This window comes from Dreissena polymorpha, chromosome 16 (assembly GCF_020536995.1).
Source record: "Dreissena polymorpha isolate Duluth1 chromosome 16, UMN_Dpol_1.0, whole genome shotgun sequence".
In the NCBI taxonomy this organism is placed as follows: Eukaryota; Metazoa; Mollusca; class Bivalvia; order Myida; family Dreissenidae; genus Dreissena; species Dreissena polymorpha.
The window spans coordinates 48,038,337-48,055,778 of NC_068370.1; the positions used below are offsets into that span (position 1 = coordinate 48,038,337).

General features: G+C 33.8%; 1 protein-coding gene across 2 annotated transcripts; it reads right to left on the reverse strand.

Moving 5' to 3' along the window:
* Positions 1-1,027: 1,027 nt before the first annotated feature.
* LOC127862996 (uncharacterized) lies at positions 1,028-16,227 on the reverse strand. Of its 2 annotated transcripts, none has more exons than XM_052402311.1 (5): positions 16,049-16,227; positions 4,963-5,112; positions 3,211-3,270; positions 2,927-3,052; positions 1,028-1,318 (listed from the first exon to the last, which is right to left on the reverse strand). In XM_052402311.1, exons 2-5 carry the CDS (start codon positions 5,110-5,112, stop codon positions 1,295-1,297), a joined length of 360 nt encoding a protein of 119 aa, XP_052258271.1. In that variant the 5' UTR covers positions 16,049-16,227; the 3' UTR covers positions 1,028-1,294. The 2 variants fall into 2 exon arrangements, with proteins under 2 accessions (XP_052258271.1, XP_052258270.1); XM_052402310.1 differs by lacking the exon at positions 16,049-16,227 and adding an exon at positions 14,335-14,524.
* Positions 16,228-17,442: the final 1,215 nt, after the last annotated feature.

The following is a 17,442-nucleotide window of genomic DNA, read 5'->3' on the forward strand; positions in this document are numbered from 1 at the left end:
GCTTTATGACCTTAATCCGGTGTTAAAAAATACGGTGATCAAAGTGTCACAAGATAAGCGAAAACAGGGCCGAAGTATGTAGGTAAAATATACCGTCCGAAAATAAAGAGACATTAATTATGGACGAAAACCGTATGTTCGAAAATAAAGAGTCACGAAAAATAATTATAAAGGCTTAAAATGAGGGTGTCCGAAAACTTAGAGTAATTACGGTATACATCGGCCACTTGTTACCACCCGTTATATTTAGTAAACGCTACTATTCTAATTTCATATGCGTAAGAAACAAAGTGTCAGTCTTCTTAACAGTCACGATAGTTTCATGGCTGAACAAAATCATGTTGAACTCTGGGTATATTGAACTAAACCAAGACTATGACGTATCATCCTTTTCTGATACTTTACTGAATAACTCATTCAAAATTGATGAACCCCTTATCCCGTCATATCACTGCCCCAAACTAGTTCTTGCAACTATGCCCCGAACGCAAACACCGAATACATTATACAAATTGCGGGGTAATGCTATACGTGAAAGATTGTATCAACAATGAACGCGGTCCTGACCGTGGACCTTTTATATCTTGATGCATTGGGATTAAGCAAAACTTGCGTGTTTTATTTGGTTCATTATAAAGGCCACCAAACGCAGATGCGCCTGACCCTAAGTTAATGTATGGCTCTATTGGTATGGCAATGTAAACCGCTATATCAGGTAGTATGGTAACCGGTGGTTTTAAGATGAATCACAACAAACCTATATTACCTTACGCGTATGTATTTATGATCGATTGTTTTTGTATTGTTTTTTTACGATTTGTTGTAGGTGCTAAAGTCGCAAATAAACTGTATGTCTCTCTAAATGCGATTTTTGTATATTAACATGAAACCTATTTTCTAAGGGCGGCGAGTACTGTCTTGTGAAAGTCATTGACGAATCAACGTATTTTACAGAAAGGCCTTCATCAACACTTAACTTGATAATCTTTTTCATGATTGATTTTTGAGGTATCAATTTTAACGTCAATTATCGCGGTTACATTTATTTCTTGTTTAATATTATATACACGTCTAGAACAACCAAAGCATCCAATAGAATAACATTCTATTCCTTAAAATATTAGGCGAAACATGTTGTCCAAAATGTAAGTCTCTTGTTGAACACGCAAGGTTTCACGTAGTTGTTTCCGAACTTACTCAAGCACGCCAGTCTGTCATTTCCTGTGGCACAGTGTACACCCAGTTCCATGACACAAGAAATATAATCATATAGATAGGAAACAGTAAGCTGTAGCTAAGCGTCAACTGCTGCCACGGCCTGCAATGGAGTACAAAGTTAATACTATAATATATATATATATTATACGAATATGCATACATCAGGAGTTAAAAAACACACTATTTATTTGACCGAGCCATACATATTCAATAATATTTCTTTATTTTTGCGCATATGCTCATGAAAATAATTATAACTAGAAAAGGCAAATATCATAGACATACTTTAACAAACGCATGTACGAATACACGGACGACATGACGCCTACCATGTTTATATCCTATACCATTTTCGGCGGGGTATTATTATTTATTATTGTTTATGTGTTGCAATATTTGACAAATGTAAACAACCAAAATATATTTTTTTCAAAGAGAAAGAGAAGAAAAAAAGATGCAAACGTTTCGTAGTCATCCAAATACATTTTATTCGAGAGGCCAAGTATAAAAAAGAAAATCAGAATTGTTGATCTGTTTGACCAGCAAAAAGGCAGGTGAAGTGACTATTTCATTATACGTTATTATTGATTGGTTTTAGTTTGGTAGGATCAGTCGTTCCTTTAAGTGATTGAAAGTTAAATAATTAGAATATATGTTATAAGCCCACATTTAACTTTTAATAATCAAACCGTTTATTTGTTACTTTCGTTTTTTTAAGAAGCAAAGTTCTATATTTCTGATGGTAAGACATCATAAATTAGCTTTTTCTTTTCAATATTTTTATATCAAGAAATCCATTCCGCCCGTTAATCTCATCGTTTAAATGTAATTTAGGCATTACATCTTCAAGTAGCGTTAATTACTTGAAATTTTCAAATGTCAAAAGAGGATAACTTTTTCATGCATATTGCAAAACGAAGAGCTTTTATTTACTTGTTGCATCATTTTACCCAGAAGGACGTTGTACCATGTATTTAATAATTTAAACTTTATAATCTTCATGGAATAAACAAGACCTCCGTAATTTATAAATCATAGTGTTTAACCGTTTTACTCATTACTACAAAGACAGTCATAGTCTTGTATTATATCTTGAACATCGGATAACCCTGCCAAACAATGCCATGAAATAAGAATGATAACCAAACTTAAAATAACAATTATTAAACAAAGCATGTTTAGAATATAATGAACACGCTGTTCATAATCGAAAAGAAAGAATAAAATGTGGGTTTATTTCATTTGTTGTTTGATTGTTAGTTTATTTCAGTTCAAATCAGGCACTTCATGGCGGTAAATTATTAAATTTAAATTTTTAGTTGGTAAGCTGGTTCACCATTACTTTGTGTTCATACTTATGCTCATAAATGACACATTCCATACTGGAATCAGAGTCAGAGGGAGGATGGTCATAACCACACAAGTTATGAGGCCGGGCCCAAAATCGAGTTCGATCTACGTATTATTTTAAAGTCGAGCGCTCTTCCAACTGACCTAGCTTGTTTTGTTCTAACTCTGACATATTACTAAAAACAACAATTTTTAATGTGGCATAACTATCATGTTTTAAAGAGTCCTTAGTTTAACCTGTATTTATTTATAATATACACACACCTTATCGTTTTTTAGAATTATTCAAGATAGAGCTCGTAAATATATTCAAAAGTACATTTTTTTGTTTGATTTAGTTTTATTTTAAACTACAAACCCATTCAAACACTATTGCGGTGAAGACAGAACATTTCCTGAGATCTTGCAGCGTGTGTTTCGAAAGCAAGTCCTTGGCCTTGGTCTTTGTAGCGTCTGAAACTTCGCTGGGGTCGTATTCTACCACCTTTAGTATAAAAAAACGAATACCGTTTATCATTGTTTTACGGAATATTTTTTGGCTTTTTATTACCTCACATGACGTCATTATCATCATCATCATCGTCTCATCATCATCATCATCATTATCATCATCATCAACATTTAATGAAATCATATATTTACCAGGTTAGTCAATCCTTTCCCGTCTCCTCTTGTCATGTTGTACTTGATTGTGTCCCATGTCTGCAATATACGTATGATTCTTATAATCTGAAGACACCACACGCGGTGTTCAATAAAATGATGAAGAATGGTATGAACTATGCGAGGAGTATGCGTATGCTGGACCTGACTGAGTTTAAGCGAGGTAAGTCGGAACTATATAGCGTGTATTTCCACGCGGTAAGCAACTGTATATCTCGTTTAAATGAATACGCCCCTTCGGCTCTACGGTGTTTGTGCTTTCTTCATCTTCTTCTTGGTTTTGCTTCAAGAATGCAGACGTCGGATTAACAAGTTGTTGAATGAAAACCGTCTACAAATCTGCTGTTTACTTACGTGACATCTGAGAAATTGCTTGAATGTACTAATATTATTTTCTCTTATAGTGCACAATTGTTTCGCTTGTTTTAGTAAAATAAAAATAAAATCATGAATATTGTTTCCATACGCGTTTTTATCTTTAAAATTATTTTTTATAAGCAAAACATATTGGTAAAATCCCCGTTTTTGGAACGGTCTTGCTTTTAAATCTTTAACAGCACCTGATTTTCAAATGACAAACAGCTCAGTCCTTTGTTAAAGTGTTCGACCAAAAATACAAACGATATTTAAAAAACTTGTATACACCACTATTCTTGTTTAACATCATGTAATGTTGTGCAATACAAGTATTTTCTTAATCACGTTACTTACTGTAGAATTATGATAATGCTCATGAAGGAGTTAATCGTCAGAATATTACTTCATGAAAGTTTTACTGTAATACATGTGGAAAAATGTGTTCATCTCACAAATTTATATTGGCACACAAATCCAAGCGTATATTTCACAAACAACACAAGCGTCCTACATGGGGAAAGATATTGGGATATAAACTTACACTGTAACACTTTTTGGAGTCAGCATCATGCATGATAAACAGATGCATGGGAACACATTGCAACTATTCCTGCTTTCATTTCATCATTGATATACTTGCATATGTTAACAGTTTACCCATTGCTTGTTTGAAGATAACTGCCGGATCAGACAATTACAAGACATTCGTTGATCTTAGAGTCAGTTAAAGTCGTGAAAATTGTTATATGTGATGTTTATCAGCATGTATATTTACAGAAAATAAATTAGAATGATCATTTTGTATTGTTACTATTATTTCATCTCTGTCAGAGTAATAAGCATTATATAAGTTGTGACCTTAATATTACAGGAAGTGCTTTTCCCTGTTCTATGCAAATGTCATTTTATGTTTTGAAATGTATTGAGGCACGCCACGGGACAAACTCCGAGAAAGAGTAACTTTTCAGCGAAAGGGAAACAGCTGTTAATTACATGTATTTTCTTGATAAATGGCATAACAGAAACAGAAAATTTGTTCTTGTCAGTGTAAGATTGTTTGTTATTTCACTCGTGATCGTAGAAAAATAATATTTTCACGAGTGGCGCACAATATATTTTTTATGATCTGTCGTGAAATAATAAACGATCTTACACTGACAGGAACAAATATCCTCTATTTCTTGTTAAATGACGTCTACAGCATAAAACGGCGTCACGGTAATAAAAAAATGTAATATGTCTTTACATCGTCTGGGAAATGTGTTATTTTAGTACGAAACAAATGTTTGAGCTATTTACAATGATACAACCGCTTGAAATAACATTTTTTTTATAGAATGAAAATACAACTCGTCTTAGATCATGCATGATTACCGGGTTCACTTCCCCTAGCAGAAGCATGGTTGCCGTTAATGTATCCAACATCATCTGTGGCGGCTTCGCGAAGCTCTTGGCCTCCGACAGATTGCTCCTCCTGATGTTTGCCACAGCCTCCGCAAGTTCTTCCAATGTCTTCCCACTCATCTGACAAGGAAAACATCGGCATTCAATGACGTTAGGTGGAATTGTAATTATTGTGAGTAGTGTGAAGTAATAATGACACTCGCTGTTTTTGGCTCCCGATTTCATAATTAAGGGCATTGAAGATGCCGGATTTAAGTGACATTTCTGAAGATAACTTGAGGCAATTAGTTAAACTAAATCATAGTTCTTGTCTGCAAAATATATTCACCAAGGTTGGGATTGAGTCGAGTCTAGTAGGAACAGAGGTCCACGTGCATGCTTGGAACCTTTTTTAAATATGCTGATGATGTTCTACATTGTCTCGGGTAAAGAAAAATTTAGTTCCCAAGAAAAAGTTCATGCCCACGGGGTCTGAATCCAAGATTGCCGCCAAGATGACCGACCGAAAACATAGAAAGTACCGTTTTTAGCAAATGAAACAAAAACATATATTTCCATGATTTTGTCAAGCTTTCTAATTTAAGCAATTGAAAACGTATTATTCTTATTCAACAAATATTTGTTTTGGTAAAATATTAAAGATTGTATAAAAAGATGACAATATCAATGAAAAAGGGCACAGAATACATGTGTTGTTTTTCTTATGACATGTTTCAATTTGTACCCGAAAAGCAGTTTAGATACAATAGCATCCAAACTAAATTTACATGTATACATACCTAAGGTATTAAGGAATATAAGTATATAATAATTCATGTGAATATGATAACATGAATGTGATTTGTAAGACAAGAAAAGTTGGTGGGGTAAATGACAAATATAAAGAAACAATCCATTATATGCATATTGATATATTTTGAGACATACGAGGCTTGTTTACTTGTTATGATTTTGTATATTTTGACCTTTTTAATACTTTTAAGTGCATGCGCATTGTTTTTAAATATAAAATTCATTCTTTTTTATTATAATAGCAAAAGTTTAGAGAAAAAAACATCAACAAAGGGGACAACACATTTCACATTGAGCTCTAGGCGAAAAAGAGGCTAACGCTGCATGATTGAAAGGTTTTATTTGAATAATGTGCTAATGATAATCTACATAGCAGGGTTTTCATTAGGATTCTTTGTAGCAGGCTTTTGAGTTATTTGAGGAGGCCAACGTTCTAGGGGGTAAACTTACTCATGCCCCCCGGAAATTTTTTGAAATAAAGGTGCCAAATCGTGGCTTTTGAGCGATTTTGGGCGCATATATTTTACATGATTTTCCTCAGTTAAAATAGAGGATGTTAATGTGAATTGTAAAGTCCTCAGGTTACATCAACTCTCAGGGGTGTCAATTGTCCCAAATTTGAAATCCTGAAAATAAAATCTGGGTGCCGATAGAGCCACGGTGGGTTCAGGGCACACCCTGGACAGGGGTCCAGGGGGCCAGAGAGGATGATTCATTTTAAGAAAAATGAATATATTTGCTTTACTTTGTCTCTAACTTAACCAATTAACTCTGACAATGCCTTTAAAAGTATGCAGTTTTTGATAATTCAATTATGCAAAAAAACATGTATAATTTTAGGGTAGACTAAGACAGCAAACTAAGAATGGGCATCCATTTTAGTTTTTTAAGTCAATACAACAATAAATGCATATAGGAACACATATTTAAATTAAAAATGCAACAATCAGAGGACATAATCAATTAAATAGTAAATGACTACTTAAAATATTTTTTAGCACTGTTTGTTTTCCAGAGATTTGTGAATATGCCGTTTTATGTCCCCGGAAGCACCTGCAATTTAACTTATTTGAAACAAAGAAATCGCTTCTCCTGAGCTTTAAGACACCTGTATTTTTAAGAGATTCAAAACAGAAAAAAATACTTTGGCTAGCAAATATCAAAATCTATTTCTTTAAATTGTCATGTAGATGCATGGGTCTGAGGTGGAATGTCCCCGTCGGGGGCGAAGGGCCCGGGCCCTAGCTTAATGTATAATTTCTGTGCAGTACATAACATGTATTCTTTACAGTATTAATGAAAATCTGAATTAAACAAACACTGGAAATTTTAACATTTTAATAAGTTGTAACTTCCAATAATGACTATGACATTTCAAAATATATAACTAAATCAATTTAAATGACTTGTCCACAAGTAGTTATTGCAAATAAGAAGAAACAGTACACCCTGTAAACATCTTTATCACATGTCAAACAATAACATTCAATATAATTAACCTCTACTTAACACGATCCCATTTTACCAAGAGTATGTGAATAGCAATTCAAATACTATTACCAAAGGAGTAAATTACCTTAAGAAAAATAAAGTCTGATAAACATCACAATAATTAAAACAATAATACTAAAGCATTTTATGATCAAATACCTGAACATTTATAAGTAATACTGTGTTAAGAGGACACAATGACTGTCTTTTTCTGAAATAATTGATTATTCAGTTTATAAAGATTGCGTGCCTGTTGACATGAGAATAATTGTTGTTGTTTTTTTTATTAACTTAGGAAATTATTTGGGAAAAAAATCGGGCATATGTTGCCCCAGCTGATGCAATGTTAGGATTTAAATATTTTGCTGAGGAATCTTCTTTGGGCCATTTTTTTCAAATACAAATTTGGACATAGCTTAACATTGCAGTGCCAATTCAATATATTTAGCATTTAAGCCAACCAAATCCGACCTTAATCAGGAAAAATCAGGAGAGTTTGGGGATCGAGAGTTTCATTTATCCTAATGAAAGACTCACCCTCCTGTAAAATGTGGTAACAAATAAATCCACTTACCGCTCGGAGGATCAAAACTCCGCGGAAAAAAACAAACATCAACGAAATCTGTCGAAAATCAAATAAAAAACGAAATGTAAGTGTAGCAGGAAAGTGCATTTATCCGGAGGTGCCGGTAAATGATAAACGTTAAAAAAACTGGAACAAGATAACTTCAACAGCGAACTATCGTTCTTACTCGAAACACAAACGAAATAGTCGTTTATTTTTCTTTTTTTTTACATATCCAATTGTTGACTTTGTCACAGTTTGTGACCTTGAATCAAAGTCGTACAGTCTCGTTAACCGCTCCGCGATTGGACAATTATATCGATACGACCAATGAGAAAGCAGTTAACATATATCGGTTTAGGTTGTTTACTTCCGTTTCAGACAGTTAGTATATTAACGAATACTAAATATCTCGTCATCGTCGTGAAAATTTGCCGATGTTTTGTTTTAATTTTCTTTCCGAATTTGAGCCGGCCTGAATAACATTTGAGGCGGTCAAATCGGCCGCCGGCCGCCTCCTAATGAAAAGCCTGCATAGGCTTGGTTATAATATTCTATATTGTTCCCACACGGTTTTTATTACAATCTTGTCCAAATCCAACATGGCCGCCAAGGTTGCCTGTCATAAATAAAGAAAATACTGTGTTTTCACACATGGCATATTCAGAATATAATTTACACAGTTTGGGTGAGCATTTTAATTAAGCAATTTATAAGATATTATTTTGTTAAAAGAAATAAGTTTTTTGATAAAATATAAAAAAATGAACACAAAAATGATTAAACACACGAAAGATCAGTACACACAATTAGTTATTTTTGCCAAAAATATATTTTAATTTGTACCTGAAAAGCAATTCGGAAGTACTTATCATTCAAACTACATTAATAAACAAGAAAAAAAAACTGAGGAATAATATATTATTAAATGTGAATATAATTGTTATATATAAGACAGGAAAAGTGGGTTAATGACAAATCTGATGAAAACATGACTAATGTGCTTGTTGATATGTTTAAAATATAGTTACTTTTAAATCTTGTTTCGTTCATTTTGGGGATTGTTTTATACTGATAAGTGAATGAACATTGTATGTAATTGGAATATACTAGACTGTAATAGAAAAGTTAATATAACAATAGATGTGTTTTTCAGAAAAACAATGCCCCCTACTGAGCCGCTTTGAATTAAAAATTTTTTTTTATTATATCCCTTTAAAAAATATAACTTCCCTTGTGTAATGATCTGTACCTGCAAAATCATACAAACTAGAAATTATATCCCTTTAAAGCGTGTTACTTCCCATGGACGTTTTTTTGTGTTTACCTTTGACCTTGAAGGATGACCTTCACCTTTCACCACTCAAAATGTGCAGCTCCATGAGATACCAATGCATGCCAAATATTAAGTTGCTATCTTTAATATTGCAAAAGTTATGGCAAATGTTAAACTTTACGTACGTACGGACGGACGTACGTACGTACGTACATACGACGTTCGGACGGACGGACGAACCGACAGATGGACAGACGGACAGACAGACAGTTGAACTTCTATATGCCACCCTACCGGGGCATAAAAATAGGAAAATAAGAAGATATATACTGACGCATACAAATCTCTCACATTGGTGAAATAACACACACTGTTGTAAGACATCAGTTTAATTTGCCAATAAAACATGCTTGTTTTGTGACATAAACAGTGCCATTTATACCACTTAGTATGATGTGTTATTGTACTTTCGTTTCTTTTACTAAAACGTATACACGCCATAATAAACTATTGTGAGAAAAACTGAAAATGACCAAAACAAAACCAATATCTGTATGTATATATAAATACATTCAATTTAACCCAACGGGTCAAAAACGTTGGTCATGCAATTAATAATTATTTTTAGTTGTTGACAAAAAACAACATATATTTGTTATAAATTAAAAAAAAAGTTTTTCCCCAAATTAACCGGTATCAATCCCTTGAAGTTTTGTTCGCCATAACTTGCATTTCTCTGCTCCTTATGCAGGGTCTAGTTGCTAAAAAATAAATAACGGCCATTGATTGTTCCATAAAGCTAAGTGACTAAATTATTGACCCTTAAATATATGTTAATTGGTAGAAAATTTGTTATCCGGATTTTTATTAAATATTTGAAAATAGCATTGCTTTTAAATTTATTATGTCCCCTTCGCAGAAGAGGGGGTTTATTGTTTTAATTGATGTCGGTTGGTTAGCCTGTCGGTCGGTCTGTCGGTCTGTCGGTAGACCAGTTCGTTTCCGATCAATAAATTGTCAACGAATTGACCGATTGGGTCGATACTTCACATGTGCATTGGCCTTGGGCAGTAGATGACCCCTATCGAAATTGCGGTCACTAGGTCAATGATCAAGGTAACTGTCATAATTAGTGTTAAAATAGTTTCCACTCAATAACTCGTCAACGAATTGACCAATTGGCTTGATACTTCACATGTTCATTAGCCTTGGACAGAAGATGACCCCGATTGAAATTGGGGTCACTAGTTCAAGCCCTGTCTGGGGGGGGGGGGCATATGTCTTTTACCGCGGAACTCTTGTTATGTGTTGGGACTAAAGTTTATCTTAACAGACTTTATCTTAAAGTTTTGATTAACCGTAGCATGTCTAGTTGATCACACACAACAATGGTGTGCATTAACTCAGTCGGATAATTATGAAAGCCCTTGATCACAGGCGCCGCCTCTCTTTTCCTTTGTTTTAATACACAAGCCAATTATACTTCCAAGGTGTTGCCAAGTTATATATGTATATATAATATATATAAATAAAAAATAAATAAATAATTAATTATATATATATATATATATATATATATATATATATATATATATATATATATATATATATATATATATATATTATATGTATGTATATAATTCAGAAATCAATGAGATGAGTAAAATGTTCTTGTTAATTTTTAAAAATATGGCGCCTTATTTGTAAAATCCGTCTATTTTATGCGATTCAGCGAAGATTCATTTATCTTGTAAGTGCTAATAAATATGAAATTGCAACCTACATATTACATCACAATATACAATGTGTAGCGTAAAAAAAAGGTTTTTGGTCGATCCACTAGATATGTTTGCATTTTTTTCCAAACGACTAGCTCGTGTTACGGATGTGGCGCTTAAAACCGGAGGTGGCTCTCATGTCCAATTTAAGTGTGGTAAATTTGCATGTTAAAGATCATGCTACCTTTTCTACTTATAATGTTCACAGGATTTTCAATACCGTGTGTGTTTGTGTTTTCAAATCTGTTTATTGAGCCGATTATGTTTTTGGCATAGAGGTATTCCGACCAGTATTTTGCCAATAATGCTTAGAATGACCATAACTTTATTCTTTATAATATATAAGAAAAGACAACATTACACAATGTCTGGCGTCTTCGTTCGAACAGGTGTTAATTGAATTGTATGCATGAACAAGTTAATCATTTTCATATAAAGTCGATAAAACCATGTCGCTTTGTATTAATACAGATTGGTCAAGCGAATTCTTATATAACAAAGACTAATACTCTCGAGTGGTGAATTGAGTATGAACATTTTGTAAACCTTATTTCTTCGAGATAATTAACACTTTTTAAGAAATCATTTTCTTCCTACAGTGTTAACAGTGCTTAATTTTTCACCAAAAACTTATTTGTTGAATAAGCATAATAATTTCTCAAACGCTTAAATTAAAAAGCTTGACAAAATCATGGAAATATATGTTGTTTGTGTCATTTGCAAAAAAACGGTATTTTCTTTGTTTTTGGTCGACCATCTTGGATTAAGACCCCGTGGGCATGACATTTTTCTTAGGAACAAAAATTATTTTCTTTTACCCAAGACAATTTAGGACATCATCAGCATATTTAAAACAAGAGCTGTCAGAAGACAGCGCGATTGACTTTTCGAGTGCTTGACAGTATAACGTAAGCCATCATGGGGAAATTGTTCAAATTCAATAAGGTCAATGTCATATATTTTATTCTAGCTGGAAGAGGACCATAATTGAAACATGTTGATCGCTTATGTTTTAAAGATTTAAAGAAGTGGTACATTATAGACGATTCTGAGTTCAGGTCTATCTTAAACAATTTATTAAACACTTGAAAAGACATAAAACAAACTAATACGATTATATTTCAAGTTTAATAGCAATAGCTTGGGTGGGATGGTTGGACGGTCTTTCAAAAATAAAGTAATAAAAATTAATAAAAATAAATATTTGTGTTTTTTTACTATGTTTCAAAAAAAATCTTTTTGTGTTGGGGAGGGGGTGGAGAGAGGGAATAATGTGGGGGTGTGGTCATTTATTACATCATGTTTCGAAAATAAAAAAATAAGACCGATAAGACCGATTCATTCACCGGGATTGGAACCAGTGTCCAAAATATTTAGACTTTCTCTTGAACATTTAAGAACCATAACGTATAAGCTTATAGTTAAGTCACAATAAAGGTTAAACTTTCTTCAATATGAATAAACAACTAAATCAAACATCTGAATATCTAATATTAATATAGTTGTATTGTTGCAGTCGATGGATATTTTATACCCTACAAGCAAAAAGTGATAAATTATGACGAAGTCTTTTAACATATAACTTGTGTCGTCAAGTACAACTTTATATACAAATGGCTATGTCATGTTGTATACAAATATTGCTACACTTTTCACAGGTACCATGCTTGTATACAAATATATACCATAACCTTTATGATAAGCTTAATAAAATTGTTCCACTACGAACTATTGTGTACATTGAAATATCATTTGAAACTTGATAAAGAAAAATTAATCTAGCAACTTACTAACGTAAATTCGTGCGCCAAATACCAGGCCACTATTAAGTCATTGTGCAAAAGATTAACTATGTAAATCTCTTTACAACTGTCTACATTTTTTCTCAATAACATTTATCAATCTTTTTAACGATAATTTGATGTAACTATCGGGTTGTTACTTAGGGTCTATAATCGATGGATAGTAAGTTGGTTCCTTTTTCCTAGTTCCTTATTCCTTATTCGAATAAGGAATAAGGAACTGTTCCTTATTCCTTATTCACGCGTAACATATTTGTTATAGGGTTTTAAAGAACAATAATGCAAAGATTTCTGAAGTAAATCAAAACAAAATAAATCTAATACATTAACTTTATGTATTACGTTACATATTCATGTGTCTTCTTCGCGCTTGCATATGATTTCTTGTTTAAACCGAACCGATATTTTCTATAATTAATCGAAAGAAAATTCCAGTTCCTTATTCAATTTGAATAAGTAATCAGTTCCTTATTCCTTATTCACACTGAATAAGGAACTGGATAATCATCACTTTAAACTTAGTAGAAATGTATTTCAGTTAAAATTTTGCATTTACAACCAATATATAAATAATATGTTCATTTATATGTGGTCAATTATGGATCAATTTCATTGATGTTTAAGTAAGAAAATGCCAGTTCCTTATTCGGCTTTAATAGGGAATAAGGAACTGGTTCCTTTTTCAACCTCGAATATGGCACTGGATTAAAAAATAAAAACAAACATGTTTAAATGTACAAGATTGGTTTTTGTTTATCACATACATGTAAAATAATAGTATATGCTTTAGGTTTTGTTGATGTGAAGTTAGTATTCGAATTAGAAAATATCGGTTCGGTTTTAACAAGAAATCCTATGCAAGCGCGAAGAAGAAACATGAATATGTAACGTACTACATAAAGTAAATGTATTAAGAGTTATTTTGTTTTGATTAACTTCAGAAATGTTTGCATTATTGTTCTTTAAAACCCTATAACAAATATGTTACGCGTGAATAAGGAATAAGGAACAGTTCCTTATTCCTTATTCGAATAAGGATAAAGGAACTAGGAAAAAAGGAAACAACTTACTCTCCATCTATAATCGACCCTAGCCGCATACTGGCCCTCAGCCGTGTGTTATTGTCTAATTATTTATTTAGATTTTTGGTGATCAAAAAACGTAACTATATGTATACCAATAACCTATTTCGCTTGTTTGAAGATATTGACAATTTTCTTTAAGTAAAAAATACATTTATGAAAATTATAATTTTAGCTATCTTTGAGAAGTGCCTTCTTAGATTAAACGTTTAACACGATTGTAACGGTATGATGTAGCACCAAACACGGAAACAAAACACAATACAAAACTATCATCGGAATCCACCGAAAGATGGATTTGATTTATGCCATAAATCGTCTGCGGAGTCAAGGTATATACAATAATATACAGGTTTTTCAATATAATTAAGAATCGATGAATGAACGAAAAACGGAATTACCCAGACGTTTTTATGGTGTTAATGGTATTATTGATCATGCTCCCATGTCAATATTAAGTTTATGACTATGGACAAATGCAGCGCATATAAAGGAGGTTTTAATTTTTAACTTAGATTAAGGATATTCATAGCAAGAACGACTATAGCACTCTTACCTTATAAATTTATCCGATTTCAAAAAGAGTATTTTAAGAAATAAGAGTCAATGTGTACTATCAATATTTATGTCCAACGAATCAATAATTTTCTATTCGCACAAACCCCATGTTTTATATTAGCGCAGTCAATACACCTATTGCAGTATTGGTTTGCTGGTAGGCGTGTATTGATTATTGGGACGGTAAACCACGGGTATTGAATCGCGGTGAACTAGTTTCTACCCAGTACTAATTAGTGTATTTACCGCCATAACATATTTCGTACCAAAGTAATCGGATTACCGTCAGTGCATATAACGTGTGTTTCGATGCGCTGGTGATTACTGAACCTTTGAAAAATGTCAATATTTATAACCTCTATATACCAGTGCTGGGTAAAAGATATTGTAAGTATTACCTGTCCCTCACATTAAGTATTGGGCTTAAAATTGGGAACAAGAATAATTGTCTGATTCTGATATCATGCAGAACAGAGCAGTCACAACACAGTTTTATGAGAGCGAGGTGGATTTGGGAAACCATAATGGACCGGATGCACGATTTGTCCGAAGTTGAGATTAAAGCTATGGTCAGCTGAATTATAAAGGCCTTCATTCCACAGGTCATTACAGGAATACACGTCTTAATAATGCCTCAGTCACAAATAATCCGGCCCCGGCCGATGTGTCCGATATCCAGGCATCGGGGAGACTGGACAAGTCGGAGCCGTCCGATGTGTGACACAGTTTAATACACCAATCACACAAATCAACTTACCAGCGGAAGACGTATTTTTAGGATCATCGAGCTAGCGCCCGGCCGATGACCGCACGGACACCGGGTAATTTTGTGGCATCGGGCGGCGTCCGGATTAATTTTAAATCTAACTTAAAATTTTACCCGACGTTGGGCCCGGGAAGGAATCGAGTTGGGATAAAACAAAAAAGATCGGACGATCAACGCACGGTTATCGCCTGCCGATCGCCCGGCATCGGGCCGGCCGACGTTTATGTCATTGGGAAATACTTTGATTTTTTGCCGATACACGGACAATAAATCCGATGTAGGGCAATCGCCGGGCGATAATCGGACGTTGATCGACCGATCTTTTTTCAACCTCAACTCGATTCCTTCCAAACGTTACAACATATCGAGCGGATTAATACAATCGCGACCATTGCCTACGTGTCACTGAGATCCCGGAAGCCGGTCACGACGCGAATATCTCTATAGAAAAGAACGATCGCTGCCATCGATATGCAACTTTATTTTCCCCAAATACATGAAGAGCTGAACAAATAATCAGACAAAATTTACAATCATTGACTAAAAGCATAAACGTAATATGTATACCTAGTACAATATCTTACACGTCGTGAGTGTGAAACACAGTTGACATTGACAATATAAACAGAGTCAACTTATATACACGTGAGTTTGAACTATTATTTACAGGCATGGAAAACAATTAAGTACAGGTATGCAAAATAAGAACTTCTACAATATATTTTGTTAAGTATTTTGGATCGCAAGATTTTTCCCAGGAGGGAAAGGGGGCATGGCGCATTACTTTGAAAAAGGGCATTTTAACGCGCAGTTTAGGTAAAAAAGGGCAAAAACGTTCTGTTAATAAGTGGTTTTGAGATAAACATATACACATATAAATATAAACAAGCACATTTAATGGTAATTGTTGTATTTAACTTACTTTAATTAATTTTAATACATTTACCTTTCTATGTCTCCATTTGCTGTATTGTCCGCCATATTGTTAAAATGATAAGCGACAGGTGCGCATAGCAACGTAAACTCGTATAATATGTTCGCCTAATACGCGATTCGCATTTTGTTTAATTAGAAAACGTTACAGTAATTCTGTCAATAATTAATAAATTATCTAAATCTAAAATAAATGTTTTGATATTACTGTATTATGCATGAAATGCACATTTTCCACGAGGAAAATCTAGGTTTTCAAAAGAAGTCTCCGAAGTAATTGTCCACGATTTTATCGTGGACGAGTACACATTACCGACCAATTAGTGTGCTTGGTATAAGCCACTAAAATTATCGATAAATATTGACACGGGGTTATTCACGCATGACCAAACAAATCTTCGCGGCCTTGGGGCCATACTCTGATACAAGTCGGCAAAAGAGTTTGGACAAAGGGCTATTAAGATGATAACAATAAGGGCGCGGAAAACAGCGGGTGCTCATGTCATGAAAGGGCAGGGCGGCTGCCTTTGAAATGGGCAGCGTGGCGCTAAATGACTTTAAAAGGGGTAGCGTGGCCTGGAAAAAAACACTTAAACGTATCCCTTCACCTCACGATATAACGTTTTCAGCATTGAAATTTGACGCGCTTGCGTTGAGGAACGTTTGACACACTAATACGTCTGCTTGTTGTTCAAGAGGTAAACTGCACCATTTTCAGTGTTGTCTACCCAGCAAGTTTGAATGACGAGTGCAATCATGCGTGCTATGTGTTGATTGTTATATGGGCAGAACAAAAAATGTTCAACAATATTGTCACACCGTCTTGAGCACTTGTGACACCGTATAAACTCTTGATAACATAAGCCCTATCGCTCTATCACCGGGGATGAACAACTTTTGTCACGTGACCACACAAGTCAACGCAGGTTGTTGAATTGCATAAGGAATCCCGCTCCGTCAGTTAATTTTCATCTTTTTATAGAGAATATGTAAAAAATACAAAGCCTATGACATGCTACATACCTTTTCGCATATTAAGACGCATTGCAATTGTTTCGAATCTTTGCAGTTTTTAAGAACACTTCGACACAAAATTTAGATTTTCAATGCAAACGCAGTATGAGTTTATATATTTTTAACTTTCGACTCACGAATAAATCATATTGCTTGAAAAATGAGATCACACGATGCTTAATTTTTGTTTATTTACTGTATTTGAGATAAAAGTTGACGTTTTTATATTTTATTTGGTCAGTTTTTGCTATTTCAAAAATATACAAAGGCGGGTTGGTTGAGCAAACACAGTTTGCTGAAGCTGAATTATGACAAACGCGGGTTGGTTGAGATAATGGCGTACGCAAAAAATCTGCAGATAAATAGTTTTATTGGTGCAATGAGATCAACAGT

Bases quoted from the DNA above. Each gene is read 5' to 3' on its own strand.
- LOC127862996 (XM_052402311.1), bottom strand. From the start codon at position 5,112: ATGAGTGGGAAGACATTGGAAGAACTTGCGGAGGCTGTGGCAAACATC. The intron at 3,271-4,962 runs GTAATCATGCAT...CGTATATTGCAG, and splicing joins TGCTAGGGGAAGTGAACCCG to ACATGGGACACAATCAAGTA. The intron at 3,053-3,210 runs GTAAATATATGA...TTTATACTAAAG, and splicing joins GGAAAGGATTGACTAACCTG to GTGGTAGAATACGACCCCAG.